Source organism: Salmo salar, chromosome 20 (assembly GCF_965601325.2).
Source record: "Salmo salar chromosome 20, fSalSal1, whole genome shotgun sequence".
Classification (NCBI taxonomy): Eukaryota; Metazoa; Chordata; class Actinopteri; order Salmoniformes; family Salmonidae; genus Salmo; species Salmo salar.
In genome coordinates this window covers 4574756-4595000 of record NC_138310.1, presented here as the reverse complement: position 1 = coordinate 4595000, position 20245 = coordinate 4574756, and the positions used below count along the sequence as shown (strand labels likewise).

General features: G+C 46.0%; 1 protein-coding gene across 2 annotated transcripts in view; it reads left to right on the top strand.

Annotated features, from left to right (window-relative positions):
• Positions 1-20245, top strand: part of LOC106580211 (E3 ubiquitin-protein ligase znrf3) — a 207693-nt gene that overhangs the window by 123807 nt on the left and 63641 nt on the right. For both annotated transcript variants that reach the window (XM_014161036.3, XM_014161035.3), the window contains exon 2: positions 3493-3615. In XM_014161036.3, coding sequence (XP_014016511.1) covers positions 3493-3615 — 123 coding nt within the window. The remainder of the gene's footprint in view (positions 1-3492; positions 3616-20245) is intronic.

The following is a 20245-nucleotide window of genomic DNA, read 5'->3' as shown; positions in this document are numbered from 1 at the left end:
CTGTCATCAAAGCAAAGGGTGGCTACTTTGAAGAATCTCAAATATAAAATGTATTTTGATTTGTTTAACTTCTATGGGCTAGCGTCCCACCCGCGGTACACACTATCAACAGCCAGTGAAATAGCATGGAGCGAAATACAAAACAGCAAAAATCGCATAATTTCATTTTCTCAACCAATCAACTATTTTAAACCATTTTAAAGATAAACTTCTCGTTAATCTAACCACATTGTCTGATTTCAAAAAGGCTTTACGGCAAAAGCATAAAATTATATTATGTTAGGACATAAATTTCACAAGAAAAACCACACAGCCATTTTCCAAGCAAGGACATGTATCACAAAAACCAAAAATACAGCTAAAATATTCATTAACTTTTGATGATCTTCATCAGATGGCACTCATAGGTCTTCATGTTACACAATACATGTATGTTTTGCTCGATAAAGTTCATATTTATATCCAAAAAAAACATTTTACATTGGCGCATGATGTTCAGAAAATGTATTCCCACCAAAACTGCCGGTGAATGAGCACATCAATTTACAAAAATACTCATCATAAACGTTGATAAAATTTACAACAGTTATTGAAAGAATTAATGCAACCGCTGTGTCAGATTTTAAAATAGCTTTACGGAGAAAGCAAATTTTTCAACATTCTGAGTACATAGCTCAACCATCAAAGCAAGCTATACAGATACCCGCCAAGTTCTGGGGTCAACTAAACTCAGAATTAGTATTATAAATATTCTCTTACCTTTGCTGATCTTCGTCAGAATGCAGTCCCAGGACTCCTACTTCCACAAGAAATGCTCTTTTTGTTCAAAATACTCCATATTTATGTCCAAATACCTCCGTTTGTGCGTTCGTGCGTTTGTGCGTTCAGTGTTTGTGCGTTCAGATCACTATCCAAAGGCATAACGCACGAGCTTAAATCCAGACACGAAAAGTCAAATAGTTCCATTAACGTTCATAGAAACATGTCAAACGTTGTTTATAATCAAGCCTTAGGGTCTATTTAACATAAATCTTCGATAATATTCCAACCGGACAATAGCGTATTCATTACAGAGGAAAAAGAAGGAGCGGCGCGACAAACGTGCCCGCACAGTAAACAACTCACTGGTCCCAGGCATTCCACTCATTGACTGAGCTCCTATTTTCTGCCCAGTAACAGGAGAAGGATGAAACACGTTTCGAAAGGCTGTTGACAGCCAATGGAAGCCTTAGGAAGTGCAACGTGACCCCACAGACACTGTAGTTTTGATAGGGATTCAAAAGAAGAACTACAATTGTCAGATTTCCCACATCCCACATCCCACATCCAGATTTCCCACATCCTTTTTCTCAGTTTTTTGCCTGCCATATGAGTTCTGTTATACTCACAGACATCATTCAAACAGTTTTAGAAACTTCGGAGTGTTTTCTATCCAAATCTACTACTAATATGCAAATATTTGACTCTGGGCCCGAGTATTAGGCAGTTTACTCTGGGCATGCTTTTCATCCGAAAATGAAAATACTGCCCACTAAACCTTAAAAAGTTAACACTTTTTTGGTTACTACATAATTCCATATGTGTTATTTCATAGTTTTGATGTCTTCACTATTACTCTACAATGTAGAAAATAGTAAAAATAAAGAAAAACCCTTGAGTGAGTAGGTGTGTCCAAACTTTTGACTGGTACTGTATATATTTACAAAAAATTGGTATGTGGGATTGGAAATGACGCAGACAATTACATTGATATCAGCCACAATTTATCTGCAATACTAAAGCTGATCTGCCCCTAAAAATTAAACAAATAAAAATTCCAGGGTCATTTAGTAGCCTTAGGCATAATAGGGGGGAACCTTAAGGTGGTGTGGAACTTTCCAGGTGACTTTAGTTTCATTTACAGCCTTAGAACCTTTTATGGTCATGTTGTACCGTATGTGCCCAACTGAATGCTTAACCATGGTGCAGCTGCTTCCACTTAGATCATTGGTACAGTGTATGAAGTACTCTCAAATGTCAATCGTTTTGAGCCTGACCGCACACATACACACACACACACACACACACACAAGCACAGGCACACACACACACGCACACAGTCTTGTACAGCTAACCTTGTGGGTAGACACAATTCAGTCCCATTAAAAATCCTATTTTCCCTAACCCCTAACCCTAAACCTAACCCTAATCTGTACTCTTACCCTAACCTTAACCCTAACCTTAACCCAAAAACCTAACCTTCACCCTAAACCTAACCGTAGCTCCTAACCCTAACCCTAAAATGAACCCTAGCTCGTAACCCTAAACCTAATTCTAACACTAATTTTAACCCTAAACCAGAAAAAACATTTGACCTTGTGGGGACCAACAAATTGTCCCCAGTTAGTAAAAAAAAATTGTTCACTATTCTTGTCGGGACTTCTGTTCCCATAAGAATAGTTCAACACACACACACACACACACACACACACACACACACACACACACACACACACACACACACACACACACACACACACACACACACAGAGAGAGAGACACACACACCTGCATATACTTGTAGAAAATCTAATGAGTGACATTTAATTACAACATTTACTAAAATCTTTAAACATTTATTGATTATCTTGCAGGAGCTTTCCCTGGATCCCTAGAATGACATTGCTCTGTCATGGGTGATATTATTTATATGTTGTGATATTAACCCTGTGCTCTGTCGTGGGTGATATTATTTATATGTTGTGATATTAAGGGCCCTGTGCTCTGTCGTGGGTGATATTATTTATATGTTGTGATATTAACCCTGTGCTCTGTCGTGGGGTGTATTATATATATGTTGTGATATTAACCCTGTGCTCTGTCGTGGGTGATATTATATATATGTTGTGATATTAACCCTGTGCTCTGTCGTGGGTGATATTATATATATGTTGTGATATTAACCCTGTGCTCGTGGGTGGGGCCCGTGCGCGGGGTGTATTATATATATGTTGTGATATTAACCCTGTGCTCTGTCGTGGGTGATATTATTTATATGCTGTGATATTAACCCTGTGCTCTGTCGTGGGTGATATTATTTATATGTTGTGATATTAACTCTGTGCTCTGTCGTGGGTGATATTATTTATATGCTGTGATATTAACCCTGTGCTCTGTCGTGGGTGATATTATATATATATGTTGTGATATTAACCCTGTGCTCTGTCGTGGGTGATATTATTTATATGTTGTGATATTAACCCTGTGCTCTGTCGTGGGTGATATTATATATATGCTGTGATATTAACCCTGTGCTCTGTCGTGGGTGATATTATATATAATATGCTGTGATATTAACCCTGTGCTCTGTCCCTGGGTGATATTATATATATGTTGTGATATTGACGCTGTGCTCTGTTCTGGGTGATATTATATATATGTTGTGATATTAACCCTGTGCTCTGTCCTGTGTATATGCTGTGATATTAACCCTGTGGTTTCCCTCTGTTTTAGATGCATCCGCTGGGACTGTGTAACAACAATGATGAGGACGACCTATACGAGTATGGCTGGGTGGGAGTGGTGAAGCTGGAGAAGCCTGAACTGGACCCCAGCTGTCTCACTGTCCTGGGAAAGGTGAGCAACACATCTCTTGTACATACGCACATGATGCTGTGTGTCTGGGTAAGTGCTGGATATTAAACCTGGCCCCTATGTCAAGTACCTCAGACTAGGAGTGCTGACCTAGCATCAGGTCCCTCCTGTCTTGTTACATACCAGTAGAGAGAGAGAGAGACTGCTCCAGAAAACAACCCTCCACCTCATCCTGTCAGGTAGATTCAGCCTGACTGTGAAGACAACTTGTTTCTCTTCTTAATTAAAACATAGTATTATTTATCTCTGATCCCTGGTTGTCAAGGGAGCTATTCGTTCACGCTAGTATGGGTTTGTTTTGTTTTTCAACTCCTTCCTTCCAACAATGAGAAGAGAGGAACTTAATCCTTCACTTGTCTCTCCCCCTCTCCCTTCCACCCCTCTCTCCCCTCCACCCCGCCGTCTCTTTACCCCTCCCCCAGAACCCCCTCTGGAGTCCAGAGTGGTATTTTATCATGGCTTTAATTAAGTGTCCATCCTAATGGAACATACCACTTTTCCCTGAGGGACAGGGGGCGGCTATGGTCTCATTTATCCTGAACACGCCTGGCCTGTCCTTCCCAGTGACAGGAAGAGGGCAGCCATTGAAGGAGAGCTCCTTGAAGCCGTATCGACATGCTTATGGATCACTTACTCTGGAGGCCGCGGTTAGGGGTTGGTTAGCGCTCAGCGCTAGCTAGCGAGTAAGGCAGAAAATAACAGAATACGCAACACATCAGGGCTGGAAGCTGAACTAATGGTAATGCTAAAACAGAAGCACTCAACCACTCAAAGCATCTTGTACTTTACATCAGGAAGAGGACGTAGTGTTGTACAATAGGTTCCTTCCTCCTCTCTGAAAGGAACCATTGTATCATTTGTTGTAGTCGATGTGTCAGTCAAGTGTTTGATTAGTCAAGTGTTTGATATACTGTACTGTACAGCAGTGAGGCCTCGACTGGAGTGCTGCTGAGCTGATACTTGGGGGCATCACGGGGATCTGAATGATCTTTTCTCTATGGAGGCAGGCGGCCATGTTGGATTTGAGGGCTATTGTTTTAGTTTGGTGCAAGAGCAGAGCGCATCCAGCAGAGCTGTGGCCCCCCCATCAGAGGGATGTGTTGTGAAAGTGCCCCAAGTGACAGCATCCATCCCCTCATTAGAGTGGACAGGAAAGCGAGGAGTAGAAAGGAGGGAAACAAGGAGGAGAAAGGAGGGAAACAAAGAGAAAAGGAGGGAAACGAGAAGGAGAACGGGACGAAATGAGAAGGAGAAAAGGAGGGAAACGAGAAGGAGAACGGGACGAAATGAGAAGGAGAAAAGGAGAGAAACGAGAAGGAGAAAAGGAGGGAAACGAGGAGGAGAAAAGGAAGAAAATGAGGGGAAAACGAGGAAAACGAGGAGAAAAGGAGGGAAACGAGAAGGTACCGCGGCTACGTGGTTTGTTTTTACTGGATAGAGTAGACACTGCTGGGCTATAATTAGTGTGGAGAGGAGACGGGGAAGCCTCTCCATTGTTGGATGGCAGACCAGACCCAGGAAGAGCCCAGGCACAGCTGGGGGCCCGTAGTGTTCCCAGAGCCAGACTTAGCCATTACTGTACTGTATTGCAGCCGGACTTTCATCCAGACACAGCCGAAAGTGCCCTGCCAGCCAAGCCACAGACTGTAGTCCCTGGTAGGCTCAGACACAGCCGAGATACCCCCCTCGCAACACCACACCCAAAGCTACCCTGCCTCGCCCAATCTAGCCTCCCCCCTGTATATCCCCATACTCAGCCTGCCCCCTATATCTGAACTCCCAGGCCCAATCTCTCTCTCTCTCTCTCTCTCTCTCTCTCTCTCTCTCTCGTTGGAGTGCATGCTGGGAGTGAGTCGTGAAGCAGGAGTGATTGTGAGAGCGACTGGAATTATCTTCACTCTATTGGGTTTTGGTGTGTGTATATATATATATATATATGTGTGTTGATTAGTTTAGTTGTTTTAAGGGTATCTTGTCTAAATATCACTAAGCACGTATAGGGGTGGTGGGATCGTTGAGGTTGATTTTCGCGAGGGCACAACCAGCGGGTGGGGCTGGTTGCAATGGCCACTCGCGGAAGTTTGGAGTTTGAAAAACTTAGTCGGCGACATGGAGTAAAGATTCCTGCTGCGGCCGGGGTTTCAGTGGAAGAATGTAGCTTGGCAGTGGGTGCTATCATTGGGTGTGATAGTATCAAATCAGCCTCAAGGATGAATAGCGCTGTAGTGATATTCTTAGATTCCATTGAAAAGGTGAATACGATAGTTGAGAGTGGTGTTGTGTTGCGGGAGACACAGACACCGGTATTTCCGCTTATGAATCCGGCAAAGAAAGTTATACTTTCTAACTTGCCACCATTTGTTAGAGATGAAGTGTTGGAGCGAGAGTTATCTCGTCATGGTCAAATTGTATCAACAATAAAGAAGGTTCTTTTTGGATGCAAATCTCCGTTGCTGAAACATGTCGTGTCTCATAGGAGACAAGTGCATATGATTTTAAAAAAGGACACTGATGAACTGAATTTAGCATTCAGTTTTAAGATTGATGGATTTGATTATGTCTTCTACGCATCTACTGAATCAATGAAATGCTTTGGCTGTGGAAGAGAGGGGCATTTGGTGCGTAATTGTCCCGAGAATGAGCATGCAGAGCCCGGTAGCAGCTCTAGTGCCGGTGCAGCTAACGCACCACCGCGAAGGGATGAACATGCTAAGGGTGCAGGGGAAGGGAGAAGGTGGGCAGATGTGGTAGGAAAAGTAGGAGAGGAAGGCATTGTGGATACGGGGGCAATTGTGGTAGATCAGAACAAAGAGGGAGGGGAAACAGTCGGTGAGATTGCGACTGCCGTCGCTGAGGTGGTGCTGGAAAATGAAATTGGAGGTCAAGAGGAGATTGAAATAATGGAAAAGGAAGCAGCTGTTTTCAAAGTACCGAGAAGTAAGAGGAAGAATGTAAGGGGTGGTGAAGGGTCTAATTCCAAGAGGAAGGTAGAGATTAATAATTCATTTGAAGATAAACAGGTTGTAGAGATGGAGTTTTCTTCTGGGGAAGATAGCGAGAGTGAGTCATCTGACGCGTCACAACAAAATAGTGAGATAAATGGGGTGGAAGGGAGGTATGGGATTGAGAAGGTACGTCAATTTCTGAAGTTGACAAAAGGGAAGAAATATATGCAGGATTATAATGTAACAGATTTTTTCCCTGAAAGTGAATTGTTTATTGAATCAGCAAAGTTTCTGATGTCAAAAATAACAGGGGGAAGTTTGACAAGCCCTGAAATTGCTAGACTCAAGAAAGTGGTCACGAGAGTGATAAGTGATGAAAATTCTAAATAAAATGAAAGAGTTCAATCGCAGCTTTAAGTATGTAAAGAGATGTGGTTTCTGGGTCTTGTATTTTTTTTTCATCCATGAGCAGTTTTAAGATTTCTTCTTTAAACGTAAATGGGGCAAGAGACGTTAAAAAAAGAGCCATAGTGTATGAGTTAATTAGGGGAAAGGGAAGTGACATAATTTTTCTACAAGAAACGCATAGTAATTTGGAAAATGAAGTTATGTGGCAACAGGAGTGGGGGGGGACAGTGGTGTGTAGTCATAAAAACTCAAAAAGTGGGGGTGTGGCCATCTTGTTCTCAAAAGGGTTTTTGCCTTTGTCATATGAGGTTGAAGAGGTAGTTGAGGGGAGGTTATTAAAAGTTAGAGTAAGGTATGAAAACATTACTATGTGTCTGATAAATGTATATGCCCCAGTGGTGGCAGTTGAGAGGGTATGCTTTTTAGAGACATTATCAAATACCATTGAGAAATGTAACAATGAAGATTATTTATTTATTGCTGGGGATTTTAACTGCACAGTCAGTGATTTAGATAGAAATCACAAAGAACCTCATATAGCCTCAAGGACTTTTTTAAAACGTCTCATTGTAACAAATGAACTGTGTGATATTTGGCGGAGTCAACATGGAGGCACAAGGCAGTATACCTGGGTGCATGTGAGAGAGAACACCATCTCTATGGCCAGGTTAGATAGGTTTTATTGTTTTGAGCATCAATCTCAGGTCTGTAAATCAAGTGTGATAACCCCAGTGGGTTTTTCTGATCATTGTTTAATAACAGAGGTGGTGTTCATTAACGATGTAAAACCTAAAAGCGCATACTGGCATTTTAACATAACTTTATTGAGTGATGCTCACTTCAGGAAATATTTTAGTTTTTTCTGGGAGAGGTGGAGGTCTCAAAAGGCCAGTTTTGTATCCCTTCAACAGTGGTGGGATATAGGGAAAATCCAGATTCAACAATTCTGTAAGCAATACACGAGGAATGTCACCAAGGATATCACCAGATCAATGAAAGCGCTAGAGACTGAAATAGTGTAACTCATGACGTTGGTTGAGACCACAGGAGATCGAGGCCACACTCAGGCCCTCAAGAGGAAAAAAGCTGCATTGGCAGACCTGCTGGGTATCAGAGCACAGGGGGCATTGGTGAGAAGTAAGTTTCAGGGAATCTCTGAAATGGATGCCTCATTCAAATTTTTCTTTGGTTTAGAGAAAAAGAATGGACAAAGAAAAAATATTCATTGTCTCAAATCAGCTGTTGGACAAGAGCTCACTAGACCTAGTGAAATTAGAAAGAGGGCAGTAGAGTTCTATGCTGAGCTCTACAAGTGTGAGTACAAAGAGGATAAAAAAGTGACACAGCAGTTCCTTGATGGACTCCCACAGGTGGCTGCAGAAGCTCAGGTTGAGCTTGAGCAACCATTGTCTTTGCAGGAGTTATACACTGCATTAAAAGGCATGGAAAATGGAAGGGCACCAGGCATTGATGGGCTTCCCGTTGATTTTTTAAAGTCTTTTTGGGTTATGTTGGGAGAGGATTGGCTAGCAGTAGTTAATGATAGTTTAACCGGAGGGTTACTACCAATAAGCTGCAGAAGGGCTGTCCTCACCCTACTGCCCAAAAAGGGTGACCCTAGGGAGGTGAAGAACTGGAGGCCGGTGGCTTTATTGTGCACTGATTATAAGATCCTGTCAAAGGCTTTGTCCAACAGGTTGAGGGAGGTGATGGGGCAGATCATACATACGGACCAGTCCTACTGTGTTCCTGGCAGGCAGATAGGGGATAACATTTCTCTGATTCGTGATTTTTTGGACGTCTCTAGGGCTATTGGGTTGGATGCTGGTCTAATTTCAATTGATCAGGAAAAGGCATTTGACCGAGTTGAACATCAATATTTATGGCACACTTTGGAGGCGTTTGGGTTCAGCTCTGGTTTTATTGCCATGATAGAGGTGATATATGGTGACATTGAAAGTGTATTGAAAGTTAACGGTGGTTTGAGTGCTCCTTTTAAAGTGTGTAGAGGTATTAGGCAGGGATGTTCTTTGTCGGGAATGTTATATGCCATTGCTATAGAGCCACTACTAAATAGCATTAGAAGTCGCATTGAGGGGGTGTACCTTTCAAGGGATATTCCTCCTATTCGACTATCAGCCTATGCTGATGATGTAGTTGTTTTAGTGAAAAATCAAGCGGAGGTGGATAGTTTGAGTCTAATGGTTGATCGTTTTAGGGGAATATCCTCTGCAAAGGTAAATTGGGAAAAGAGTTGTGCTTTACAGATTGGAGAATGGTCTGGAGGGATCATGGCTTTGCCAGGGGGGCTGGAATGGTGTAAGGGAGGTTTTAAGTATCTTGGAGTGTACCTGGGAGATGAGGGGACTATGGAAAAAAATTGGATTTGGGTGGTTGAAATGGTGGAAGGGAGGATAAGGAAATGGCGTTGGTTGCTATCTCGTATGTCATATAGGGGGCGCACTATTATAGTTAACAATGTGATTGCCTCTGCACTGTGGCATCGGTTGTCAGTTTTAGAACCACCATCTGGCCTTCTGGCTAAGATACAGGCAATAATTGTGGATTTCTTTTGGGATAAATATCACTGGGTTCCACAAAGTGTTTTGTATTTGTCAAAAGAGGAGGGGGGACAAGGTCTTGTACATCTTGCTAGTAGGGCTGCTGCTTTCCGGTTTCAGTTTATTCAAAGGTTGCTTTATGGACCGGAAAATGTGGTTTGGAGAGGGGTGGCAGGTCTTGTATTACAGCAGGTTGGAGGATTAGGTTTAAAGAAAGCTTTATTTTTGGTTGATAGTAGCCAGATTTCTAGGGAGGGAATACCTCCGTTTTACAGAGGCCTTCTTAGGGTGTGGAGCATAATGAAGGTGTCCAGACGAACTTCAGCGGAGTCAGTGCATTGGCTGTTGGAGGAACCTCTGGTGTATGGGGCAAGACTTGATTGCACAACTGCAGCTGTTCCACATTTTTCCAAGATTCTGGTGAAGGGCAAAATCATCACCTTAAAACAGTTAATGGCCATGGCTGGGCCCGCCTTAATGGATGGAAGACGGGTGGCTGAACATTTGGGGGTGAGGTCGGAAAGGATGGTAGGACAACTGCTGGGAAGCTGCAGGAAGGCTTTGTCAGCAGAAGAGTGGGGTATGCTTCATAGCCACAAGAAGAAGGTACAAGATGAAGATGTCTCATTTCCAAGACTAGGGATTACACCAAATATCCCAGAGTCAGAAAGAAAGGCGATATTACTGGATTTGAGAGGGTTGGAAGAGGTGGGTTTGGATGAGGTGAATGGGAAAGACTTATATAGGGGGTGTGTCAAGGTGTTGAATAAAGATAAATTGAAAACTAGAAAAGACACTCCATGGAGGGTAAAATTGGGCATTGATGACAAGGTAAAGCCAGCATGGAGAGCACTGTACAAGCCACCGTTACAAAAGGGTACTGGTGATATGCAATGGAGGGTTTTGCATGGCATCATTGCAGTTAATGCTTTTGTATCTGTTATTAACTCAGATGTTGGAGATGGATGTCCTTTTTGTAATATAAGAGAAACCATTTTTCACTGTTTTATGGAGTGTGAGAGGATAAAACCTCTCTTGGAGATGCTGGAGTCTTTGTTTAAAGCTGTAGGGGAGATTTTCAATAACACTGTTTTTATTTTGGGGTTTCAATATAGAAAGCAACAGAAAAGAAAATGTCAACTGTTAAATTTTATTTTGGGACAAGCAAAGATGTCCATTTTTCTGAGTAGGAAACATAAGATAGAAACGGGATATGGGCAGGATGTAAGATGTGTTTTTAAAGGATTAGTGAAAATAAGAATAAAAGTGGATTTTGAGTTCTACTCAGCTGTAAAAGATCTCCCATTGTTTGAGGAGAAGTGGGCATACGAAGGAGCGCTTTGTTTTGTAGAGGAGGGGAAATTATTTTTTGTTGGAGAAATAAGTTGAATGTATAGGTTCTTTAGTTTTTAAATTTTTAAATTTTTTTGTTATTTTTGTCTTTTTTTTAGGAATTACATTTGGTGTTTCATTTCTGAAAAGACAGTATGTCATTATTTATGTTAACAATTGAGTAGAAAATAAAGGTTTTATAAAAACTCTCTCTCTCTCTCTCTCTCTCTCTCTCTCTCTCTCTCTCTCTCTCTCTCTCTCTGTTTTCTACACACTTCGCAACCCAGTGTTGGACCTAGCTGCTATCTTAATTCCAGTTTCAATTCCAGAATGTCAATGAAGGCAGAATTGGAATCCCTGAATATGTTGTTGACTTCACGGCAGTTTTTTATCACTACTAATAATAACTTTCTACATTCTCTACTGAAATGAAAAACATAGCAGCCAGGGACTACAAACTACTTGTACTGTAGCTGACCCAGCATCAGAGGCAGGTTTGAGAAAGAGAAGGCAGGAATGAAAGGAAAGTGTGCAAGAACAAGACGAGGGAGAGAGGTAGGGAGGGGGGAAGGAGGTGGGATCTTAGCGCAGCAGAGCTGGCCTCCACACCAAAGCGGTGTCTTGTCACATATATGTAAACAGTTTTTTCCGGTTCTTCCTGTCTGGTTCCTGTGAGAACAGCAGAGCTGTTGACCTGTGACTCCCCACAGTTGCCTCCCTCCTGCATGCCGCACACACAGGGGCCCCCTCTAGAGCAGGGACACAAGGATGCAATGGAAGATTGGGTCCTCCCTTGTGTTGTAGTTTCAGGTATCTGTGGAAGAGTTGTTTTTGGAGCATTGTAGATGGCCAGTGTGCTGTGCATATACACATTTTGTGTGAAGTTTTAGCTTTGTCTAGAGAGCTGTAACTATACCTATACTTGTTATTTGTGTAGACTAGAGAGTTAACGCACAGTAAGTTTGTGTTTGTGTAAAGTGTTGTGTATTAGTGTAGTGTTAAACCGTATCTGTGATTATGTTGTGTATTTCAGTCCTAACTAGCCTGGCTGGGGTATATGTACCTAACTTCCTGGTACTCCCACCCTCCTCCTCCTCCTCCTCTTCTCTCTCTCTCTCTCTCTCTCTCTCTCTCTCTCTCTCTCTCTCTCTCTCTGTCTCTCTCTCTCTCTCTCTCTCTCTCTCTCTCTATCTCTCTCTCTCTCTCTGTCTCTGTCTCTCTCTCTCTCTGTCTCTGTCTCTCTCTCAAATCAATTCAATTCAATTACTTACATTGTCAAAGTATACATATAGAAAAATATAAGAAATATATATATATATTTATATATAAATAAATGGTGGGACCAACAGCAATAATAATAGTAGTAGTGGACATGGGATTACCATTAACAACAACTACAACAACAATATTAATCAGAACAACAATACATTAAAGCAATGGTAGTAGACCAGTGTCAACATGACTGAGAAGACACATGACATGATATGAAAGACAAAACAAAACAAGATGGGAAATATTATCGACATTACATTGCACTTTTCACCTGCTGTCCCTCAGGTTGTGGCAGGAAGACACATATTTGGCACATTTTGCACATTTTGGCTATTCACCCAATAAATATTTGATTCTTTCGTCATCTTTTATAGTTTCAAATTCTTTGTAATGAATTATAGTTTTGGGAAAGAAATATTCTCTTAGGTCTGAGTATTTGTCACAGTGTAATAGGAAACGCAGCTCTGTCTCTACCTCTCCCCTGGAGCAGAGTGAGCTCAGCCTGTCCTCTCTGGGCAGCCAGGTTTGTCTGTGACGACCTGTCTCTATAGCCAGCCTGTCCTCTCTGGGCAGCCAGGTTTGTCTGTGACGACCTGTCTCTATAGCCAGCCTGTCCTCTCTGGGCAGCCAGGTTTGTCTGTGACAACCAGTCTCTATAGCCGGACTGAGCTCTCTGAGTCTGTACCTAGTCAATGTTTTCCTCAGTTTTCTATCAGTCACAGTGGTCAGATAGTCTACCACCATGTACTGTCTGTTTAGAGACAAATAGCATTGAAGTTTACTTTGATTTTTTGTGGTGTCTTTCCAATAGGTGATATATTTTTCTTTTTGTTTTGTGATGATTTGGTTGGGCCAGATTTTCTGAGTGCTGTCCTGAGGCTCTATGGGGTTGGTTTGGGTTTGTGAACTGAGCCTCAGAACCAGCTGGCTGAGGGGACTCTTCTCTGGTTTCATCTCTTGACATTGTAGAGCTGTGTGATGGAATGTTTTGGGGTCACTTGTTTTTCGATGGTTGTAAAATTTGATGGCTCTTTTTTTCTATTCAAATGAGAAGGGGCTATTGGCCCAATTCTGCTCTACATGCGTTATTTGGAGTTTTTCTTTGCACTTGCAATACAGTCTTGCAAAATTCTGCATGCAGTATTTCAATTGGATGTTTGTCCCATTTGGTGAATTCAGAATGACTCGAACAGCATACGCCGGGGTCCCCTCGATGTCCAGAGGGGGCGGAGGAACCTCCCGCACCTCAGACTCCTGGAGTGGACCAGCCACCACTGGCCTTATGGGAGACACACGGAACGAGGGATTAATACGGTAATCTGGGGGAAACTGTAACCTGTAGCATACCTCGTCATAACCTGTAGCATACCTATTTTCCTCAGGACTTTGAATGGCCCACAAACCGCGGACCCAGCTTCCGGCAGGCGGAGGGGCAGGTTTTGGGTCGAGAGCCAGACCCGGTCCCCCGGTGTGAACACCGGGGCCTCACTGCGGTGGCGGTCGGCGTTCGCCTTCTGCCGCCTCACGGCCCATTGCAGGTGCACATGGGCAACGTCCCAGGTCTCCTCCGAGCACTTAAACCATTCGTCCACTGCAGGAGCTTCGATCTGGCTCTGATGCCAAGGTGCCAGAACCGGCCGATACCCCAGTACACACTGGAAGGGAGAGAGGTTAGTGGAGGAGTGGCGGAGTGAGTTTTGGGCCATCTCTGCCCAGGGGATGAACGCCGCCCACTCCCCCGGCCGGACCTGGCAATATGACCGCAGAAACCAACCCACATCCTGGTTTACCCCGTAGGGAGACCGGGCAAAGGGAGGAGACGACAGGACTTAGAAAACCGATCCACAACGACCAGGATCGTGGTGTTGCCTTGTGAGGGAGGAAGATCCGTCAGGAAGTCCACCGACAGGTGCGACCACGGCCGTTGTGGAATGGGTAGGGGTTGTAACTTCCCTCTGGGCAGGTGCCTGGGAGCCTTGCACTGGGCACACACCGAGCAGGAGGAAACATAAACCCTCACGTCCTTGGCCAAGGTGGACCACCAGTACTTCCCACTAAGGCAATGCACCGTCCAACCGATGCCAAGATGACCAGAGGAGGGTGACGTATGGGCCCAATAGATCAGACGGTCGCGGACAGCAGACGGAACGTACAGACACCCAGCTGGACACTGAGGGGGAGTAGGCTCTGCGCGTAATGCCCGCTTGTTGTCCGCGTCCAGCTCCCACACCACTAGTGCCACCAGAAAAGAGGCCGGAAGTATGGGAGTGTGATCCATGGACCGCTCCTCTGTGTCATACATCCGAGACAGTGCGTCTGCCTTAGCGTTCTGGGAACCTGGTCTGTAGGACAGAGTGAAAACAAAACGGGTAAAGAACATGGCCCACCTTGCCTGGCGAGGGTTCAGTCTCCTCGCCGCCCGGATGTACTCCAGATTGCGGTGGTCAGTCCAGATGAGGAAAGGGTGTTTAGCCCTCTCAAGCCAATGTCTCCACGCCTTCAGAGCCTTGACAACAGCCAACATCTCCCGGTCCCCTACATAATAGTTTCGCTCCACTTGGCTGAGCTTCTTCGAAAAGAAAGCACAGGGGCGGAGCTTTGGTGGCGTGCCCAAGCGCTGGGAGAGCACGGCTCCTATCCCAGCCTCGGATGCGTCCACCTCCACTATGAACGTCAAAGATGGATACAGATGAGCCAGCACGGGAGCCGAGGTAAACAAAGCCTTCAGGTGACCAAAAGCCCTGTCCGCCTCAGCCGACCACTGCAGTCGCACCGGTCCCCCCTTCAGCAGTGAGGTAATGGGAGCCGCTACCTGACCAAAACCCTGAATAAACCTCCTGTAGTAGTTGGCAAACCCTAGAAACCACTGCACTTCCTTTACCGTGGTGCGAGTCGGCCAATTACGCATGGCTGAAATGTGGTCACTCTCCATCTCCACCCCTGAAGTGGAAATGCGGTACCCTAGGAAGGAGAAGGACTGTTGGAAAAACAGACATTTCTCAGCCTTGACGCACAGGTCATGCTCCAACAGTCGACCAAGCACTCTGCGCACCAGGGACACATGCTCGGCACGTGTAGCGGAGTATATCAGAATGTCGTCGATATACACCACTACACCCTGCCCGTGCAGGTCCTGGAAAATCTCGTCAACAAACGCCTGGAAGACTGATGGAGCATTCATCAACCCATACAGCATGACGAGGTACTCATAGTGCCCTGAGGTGGTACTAAATGCCATCTTCCACTCGTCCCCCTCCCGGATACGCACCAGGTTGTAAGCACTCCTGAGATCCAATTTTGTGAAGAAGCGTGCCCTGTGCATTGACTCGATCGCTCTGGCAATGAGAGGCAGCGGGTAACTGTACCTCATTGTGATCTGATTGATACCCCGATAGTCAATACACGGGCGCAGACCTCCATCCTTCTTCTTCACAAAAAATAAACTCGAGGAGGCAGGTGAAGTGGAGGGCCGAATGTATCCCTGCCCCAGGGATTCGGAGACATATGTTTACATAGCCGCCGTCTCCTCCTGTGACAGAGGATAGACGTGACTCCTGGGAAGTGCTGCGTCTACCAGGAGATTTATCGCACAATCCCCCTGTCGATGGGGTGGTAATTGAGTCGCCTTCTTCTTACAGAAGGCGAGAGCTAAATCGGCATATTCTGAGGGGATGCGCACGGTGGAGACCTGGTCTGGAATTTATTCCAAATTTGAGGTTATTAAACCCAGAAGAAAAACTAAAAATACTCATGGGCGAAGGAGCAATGGCTCCTCTTGCAGCCAAATATGTATTTGCCTGCTATAGCCTGAGGGACACTGAATAATAACATCTGCATAGTAAGCAGTAACTTACTTATTATTACTATTATTGTTGTTACTATTATTATTGTTGTTTATCATTCCAAATAGTAGTGGTATGGGTGGTAATGGTAATGATAGCAGTTTAGTGATGGTGGTGGGTAGTAGAAGTAGTAATGACGATAGTAGTTGCAGTACTGATGTAAAGGTGAAGATAACCGTTATTTAGTTATAGTTTGAATTTCCATATTTAGATATTTTACTATTATTTTACTACTATTTTATTGTTATTATTTTTATATTTAATTTTGTATTAGTACTTACTGCCATTTTATATTATTATTTGTTATTGTTTATAATTGTATTACAACGTATATTGTATACATTGTTGCTTTGGCAATATTGACAGAATGTTTTTCATGCCAATAAAGCAGCTTGAATTTGAATTTGAGAGAGAGAGAGAGAGAGAGATGCTGAGAGACCTGCAAGAAAGGGAAAGATGTCAACAGACAGATGAGTGAAAGGCGGCTTGCCACACACACCAACTGTCTGGGCCAGAGCCTATGTTAGGTTAACCGTTCCCACCTCTGACTGTGTAAACTCTGGACGCCAGCGTGGTCCGTATGCTACACAGAGAAAGGTGTTTAAACAGCGACTGTGGTGTTTTATTAGGTCCATTCTGGCAGTGTGCTGAACTGTTATGCAGCCTTTCTGTTGTATTGTACAATTTATTTAGGATTTATTATGTGGAGAACAATACTGGCTGATGAAAATGTCCAAATACAGGTGGGTGGGTGGGTTGAGCGGGCTGGTGGGCGGGAGGAGGGGTAGGTTGAGCGGGCTGGTGGGTGGGAGGAGGGGTAGGTTGAGCGGGGCTGGCGGGAGGGGGGTGGGTTGAGCGGGCTGGCGGGAGGAGGGGTAGGTTGAGCGGGCTGGCGGGAGGAGGGGTAGGTTGAGCTGGCTGGTGGGAGGAGGGGTAGGTTGAGTGGGCTGGTGGGAGGAGGGGTAGGTTGAGCGGGCTGGCGGGAGGAGGGGTAGGTTGAGCGGGCTGGCGGGAGGAGGGGTAAGGTTGAGCGGGCAGGCGGGCGGGAGGAGGGGTAGGTTGAGCGGGCTGGCGGGCGGAGGGGTAGTTTGAGCGGGCTGGTGGGCGGAGGGGTAGGTTGAGCGGGCTGGCGGGAGGAGGGGTAGGTTGAGCGGGCTGGCGGGAGGAGGGGTAGGTTGAGCGGGCAGGCGGGCGGGAGGGGTAGGTTGAGCGGGCAGGCGGGCGGGAGGAGGGGTAGGTTGAGCGGGCTGGCGGAAGGAGGGGTAGGTTGAGCGGGCTGGCGGGAGGAGGGGTAGGTTGAGCGGGCTGGCGGGAGGAGGGGTAGGTTGAGCGGGCTGGCGGGCGGGAGGAGGGGTAGGTTGAGCGGGCTGGCGGGCGGGAGGAGGGGTAGGTTGAGCGGGCTGGCGGGCGGGAGGAGGGGTAGGTTGAGCGGGCTGGCGGGCGGGAGGAGGGGTAGGTTGAGCGGGGCTGGCGGGAGGAGGGGTAGGTTGAGCGGGCTGGCGGGAGGAGGGGTAGGTTGAGCGGGCTGGCGGGAGGAGGGGTAAGGTTGAGCGGGCAGGCGGGCGGGAGGAGGGGTAGGTTGAGCTGGCTGGTGGGAGGAGGGGTAGGTTGAGTGGGCTGGTGGGAGGAGGGGTAGGTTGAGCGGGCTGGCGGGAGGAGGGGTAGGTTGAGCGGGCTGGCGGGAGGAGGGGTAAGGTTGAGCGGGCAGGCGGGCGGGAGGAGGGGTAGGTTGAGCGGGCTGGCGGGCGGAGGGGTAGGTTGAGCGGGCTGGCGGGAGGAGGGCTAGGTTGAGCGGGCTGGCGGGAGGAGGGGTAGGTTGAGCGGGCAGGCGGGCGGGAGGGGTAGGTTGAGCGGGCAGGCGGGCGGGAGGAGGGGTAGGTTGAGCGGGCTGGCGGAAGGAGGGGTAGGTTGAGCGGGCTGGCGGGAGGAGGGGTAGGTTGAGCGGGCTGGCGGGAGGAGGGGTAGGTTGAGCGGGCTGGCGGGCGGGAGGAGGGGTAGGTTGAGCGGGCTGGCGGGCGGGAGGAGGGGTAGGTTGAGCGGGCTGGCGGGAGGAGGGGTAGGTTGAGCGGGCTGGCGGGAGGAGGGGTAGGTTGAGCGGGCTGGCGGGAGGAGGGGTAGGTTGAGCGGGCTGGCGGGAGGAGGGGTAGGTTGAGCGGGCTGGCGGGAGGAGGGGTAGATTGAGCGGGCTGGCGGGAGGAGGGGTAGGTTGAGCGGGCTGGCGGGAGGAGAGGTAGGTTGAGCGGGCTGGCGGGAGGAGGGGTAGGTTGAGTGTGTGTGAGCTCATCCACTGTTTATCTGTCTGCAGAGGAAGAATCAGGGGCCTCAGAGGTTTTGATGAAGCACTCTGCTCTCTCTCTGCTCTCTCCCTCTCTCTCTTTCCCTCAGAGAGAGAGTTCTGTTTTGAATGCCCAGATTGCTGTAGAACGTCAATATAAAAGGGATTGGTTATCTAGAATGGTTTCTGTGTTTTGAGACACAGCAGCGTCTTTTTATTCCAGTATAACTGTGTTTTATGGAACAATGCTTTCTGCTGTGGGATTGAATAGATGGAGGAGCAGGTAGGTCGATGGGACTATTTTCTTTCCATTCAGCGGTGGGCGTACTTCGCCCCAAATGGAGTTAAGGACCTACTTCTTTTCACGGCATATTAACACAGCTTGTGCACATAATTGCATGGCGGTGTCCAAAATGCCACCCTATTCCATATATAGTACACTACAGTTGACCAGAGCCCTATGGAGCATGTCCAAAAGTAATAGCACTACATAGAGAATAGAGTGGCATTTCAGAACATTCAGTTCAGTGATAATATGAAGTTAGGGAGGTGAAGGTAATGGTCTGGGGTTGATACTGAACCGTGAATACAAGGCCAGAGTATCCTCCCTTCAGATCAATGAAAGCTTCACTTCAGTTCCCTTCCTCACCACCACATCACACAGACACGGCCATAATATGGCAGCAGGGGGGAGTGGGGGGGAGAGGAAAAAGGAGGGCAGGATGGAGGAGGAGGAGGAGGGAGGAGAGAAACCCTGTGAAGCGTGGAGCTGCCTACACCGTGAGGGAGGCCTGCCTCTTAGGCTCTCCTTTCATGTGTGTGTACGCCTCAACTTGCTGATATTATCTTGGCTTCTCTTCCTGGTGGGGTGTCGATCTCTCTCTCTCTCTCTCTCTCTCTCTCTCTCTCTCTCTCTCTCTCTCTCTCTCTCTCTCTCTCTCTCTCTCTCTCTCTCGCTCTCACAGTCAGGCTTTCTCTCTACACTGGGCCTCTCTCCTCTCCGTTTCAGACACCGTTTTCTTTTTTGTTCCTCCTCTGTGGGCCCTCGCTGCCCTGGTTGTCCTACACTACACCGAATCCACCAATTCACTGTTTCAGGGCCCCGGGATCCCACTGAGTGTGTTGCCATGGTTACATGGGAGCTCATGGTGGGATGGGTCTCAAAGTAAGCTGTCCCTGGGTGGAATGACCCGCTGCTGAATGGAGAGACAAAATGACCTGGTTGGGCCCCTATTTAAAGAGAGCATAAAGGAGCCCCAAGGACTTGAGACAAAAGAGAGGGACTGAGAGAAGAAGAGAGTGAGCGAGAGAAGAAGAGAGGGAAAGTTAAAGAGAAGGGGGGAGAGAAAAGAGAGAGAGGTAGGGAAATGAAAGGGAGGTAAAGGAAGAGCAGAGCACCACAGAGAGAAGTTTACATTGATTCATTTGAGATAAATTCTTTGATGTTATTGATGTTGTTTAGTTGTTAACAGTTTATCTGAAAGTTGATTATTTTTTAGACACATTTTTGTTTGTGATTCGAGTTATTTATTATTTAAATGTAGTTATTTTGGAGTTTGGAACTTTAAAAAAAATGTATTAGCCAGAAAACACTACAGCTAGCTATCGAAAGTGCTACAACAGATCAAAAGAGATAACATGGACACATTTCTATTTTTTTTAAGTATAAATCTTGGAAGATATTTAATCAGACATGGCTGCCACACCAAAGCCTGTGTTCTCTCTTCTCTCTCTCTGGGTCTCCACCTAGCTAAGCCTGTGTGTGTTTGTTGCTCTCTGTGAGAGTCCTGTCTCTGCCAGCCACATACACACACACACACACACACACACACACACACACACACACACACACACACACACATACATATATATATATATAAAATAAATATATATATAAAATAAAAACTTTGGACTGGTACTATATATTTATATATATATATATATATATATATATATATATATATATATATATATAGT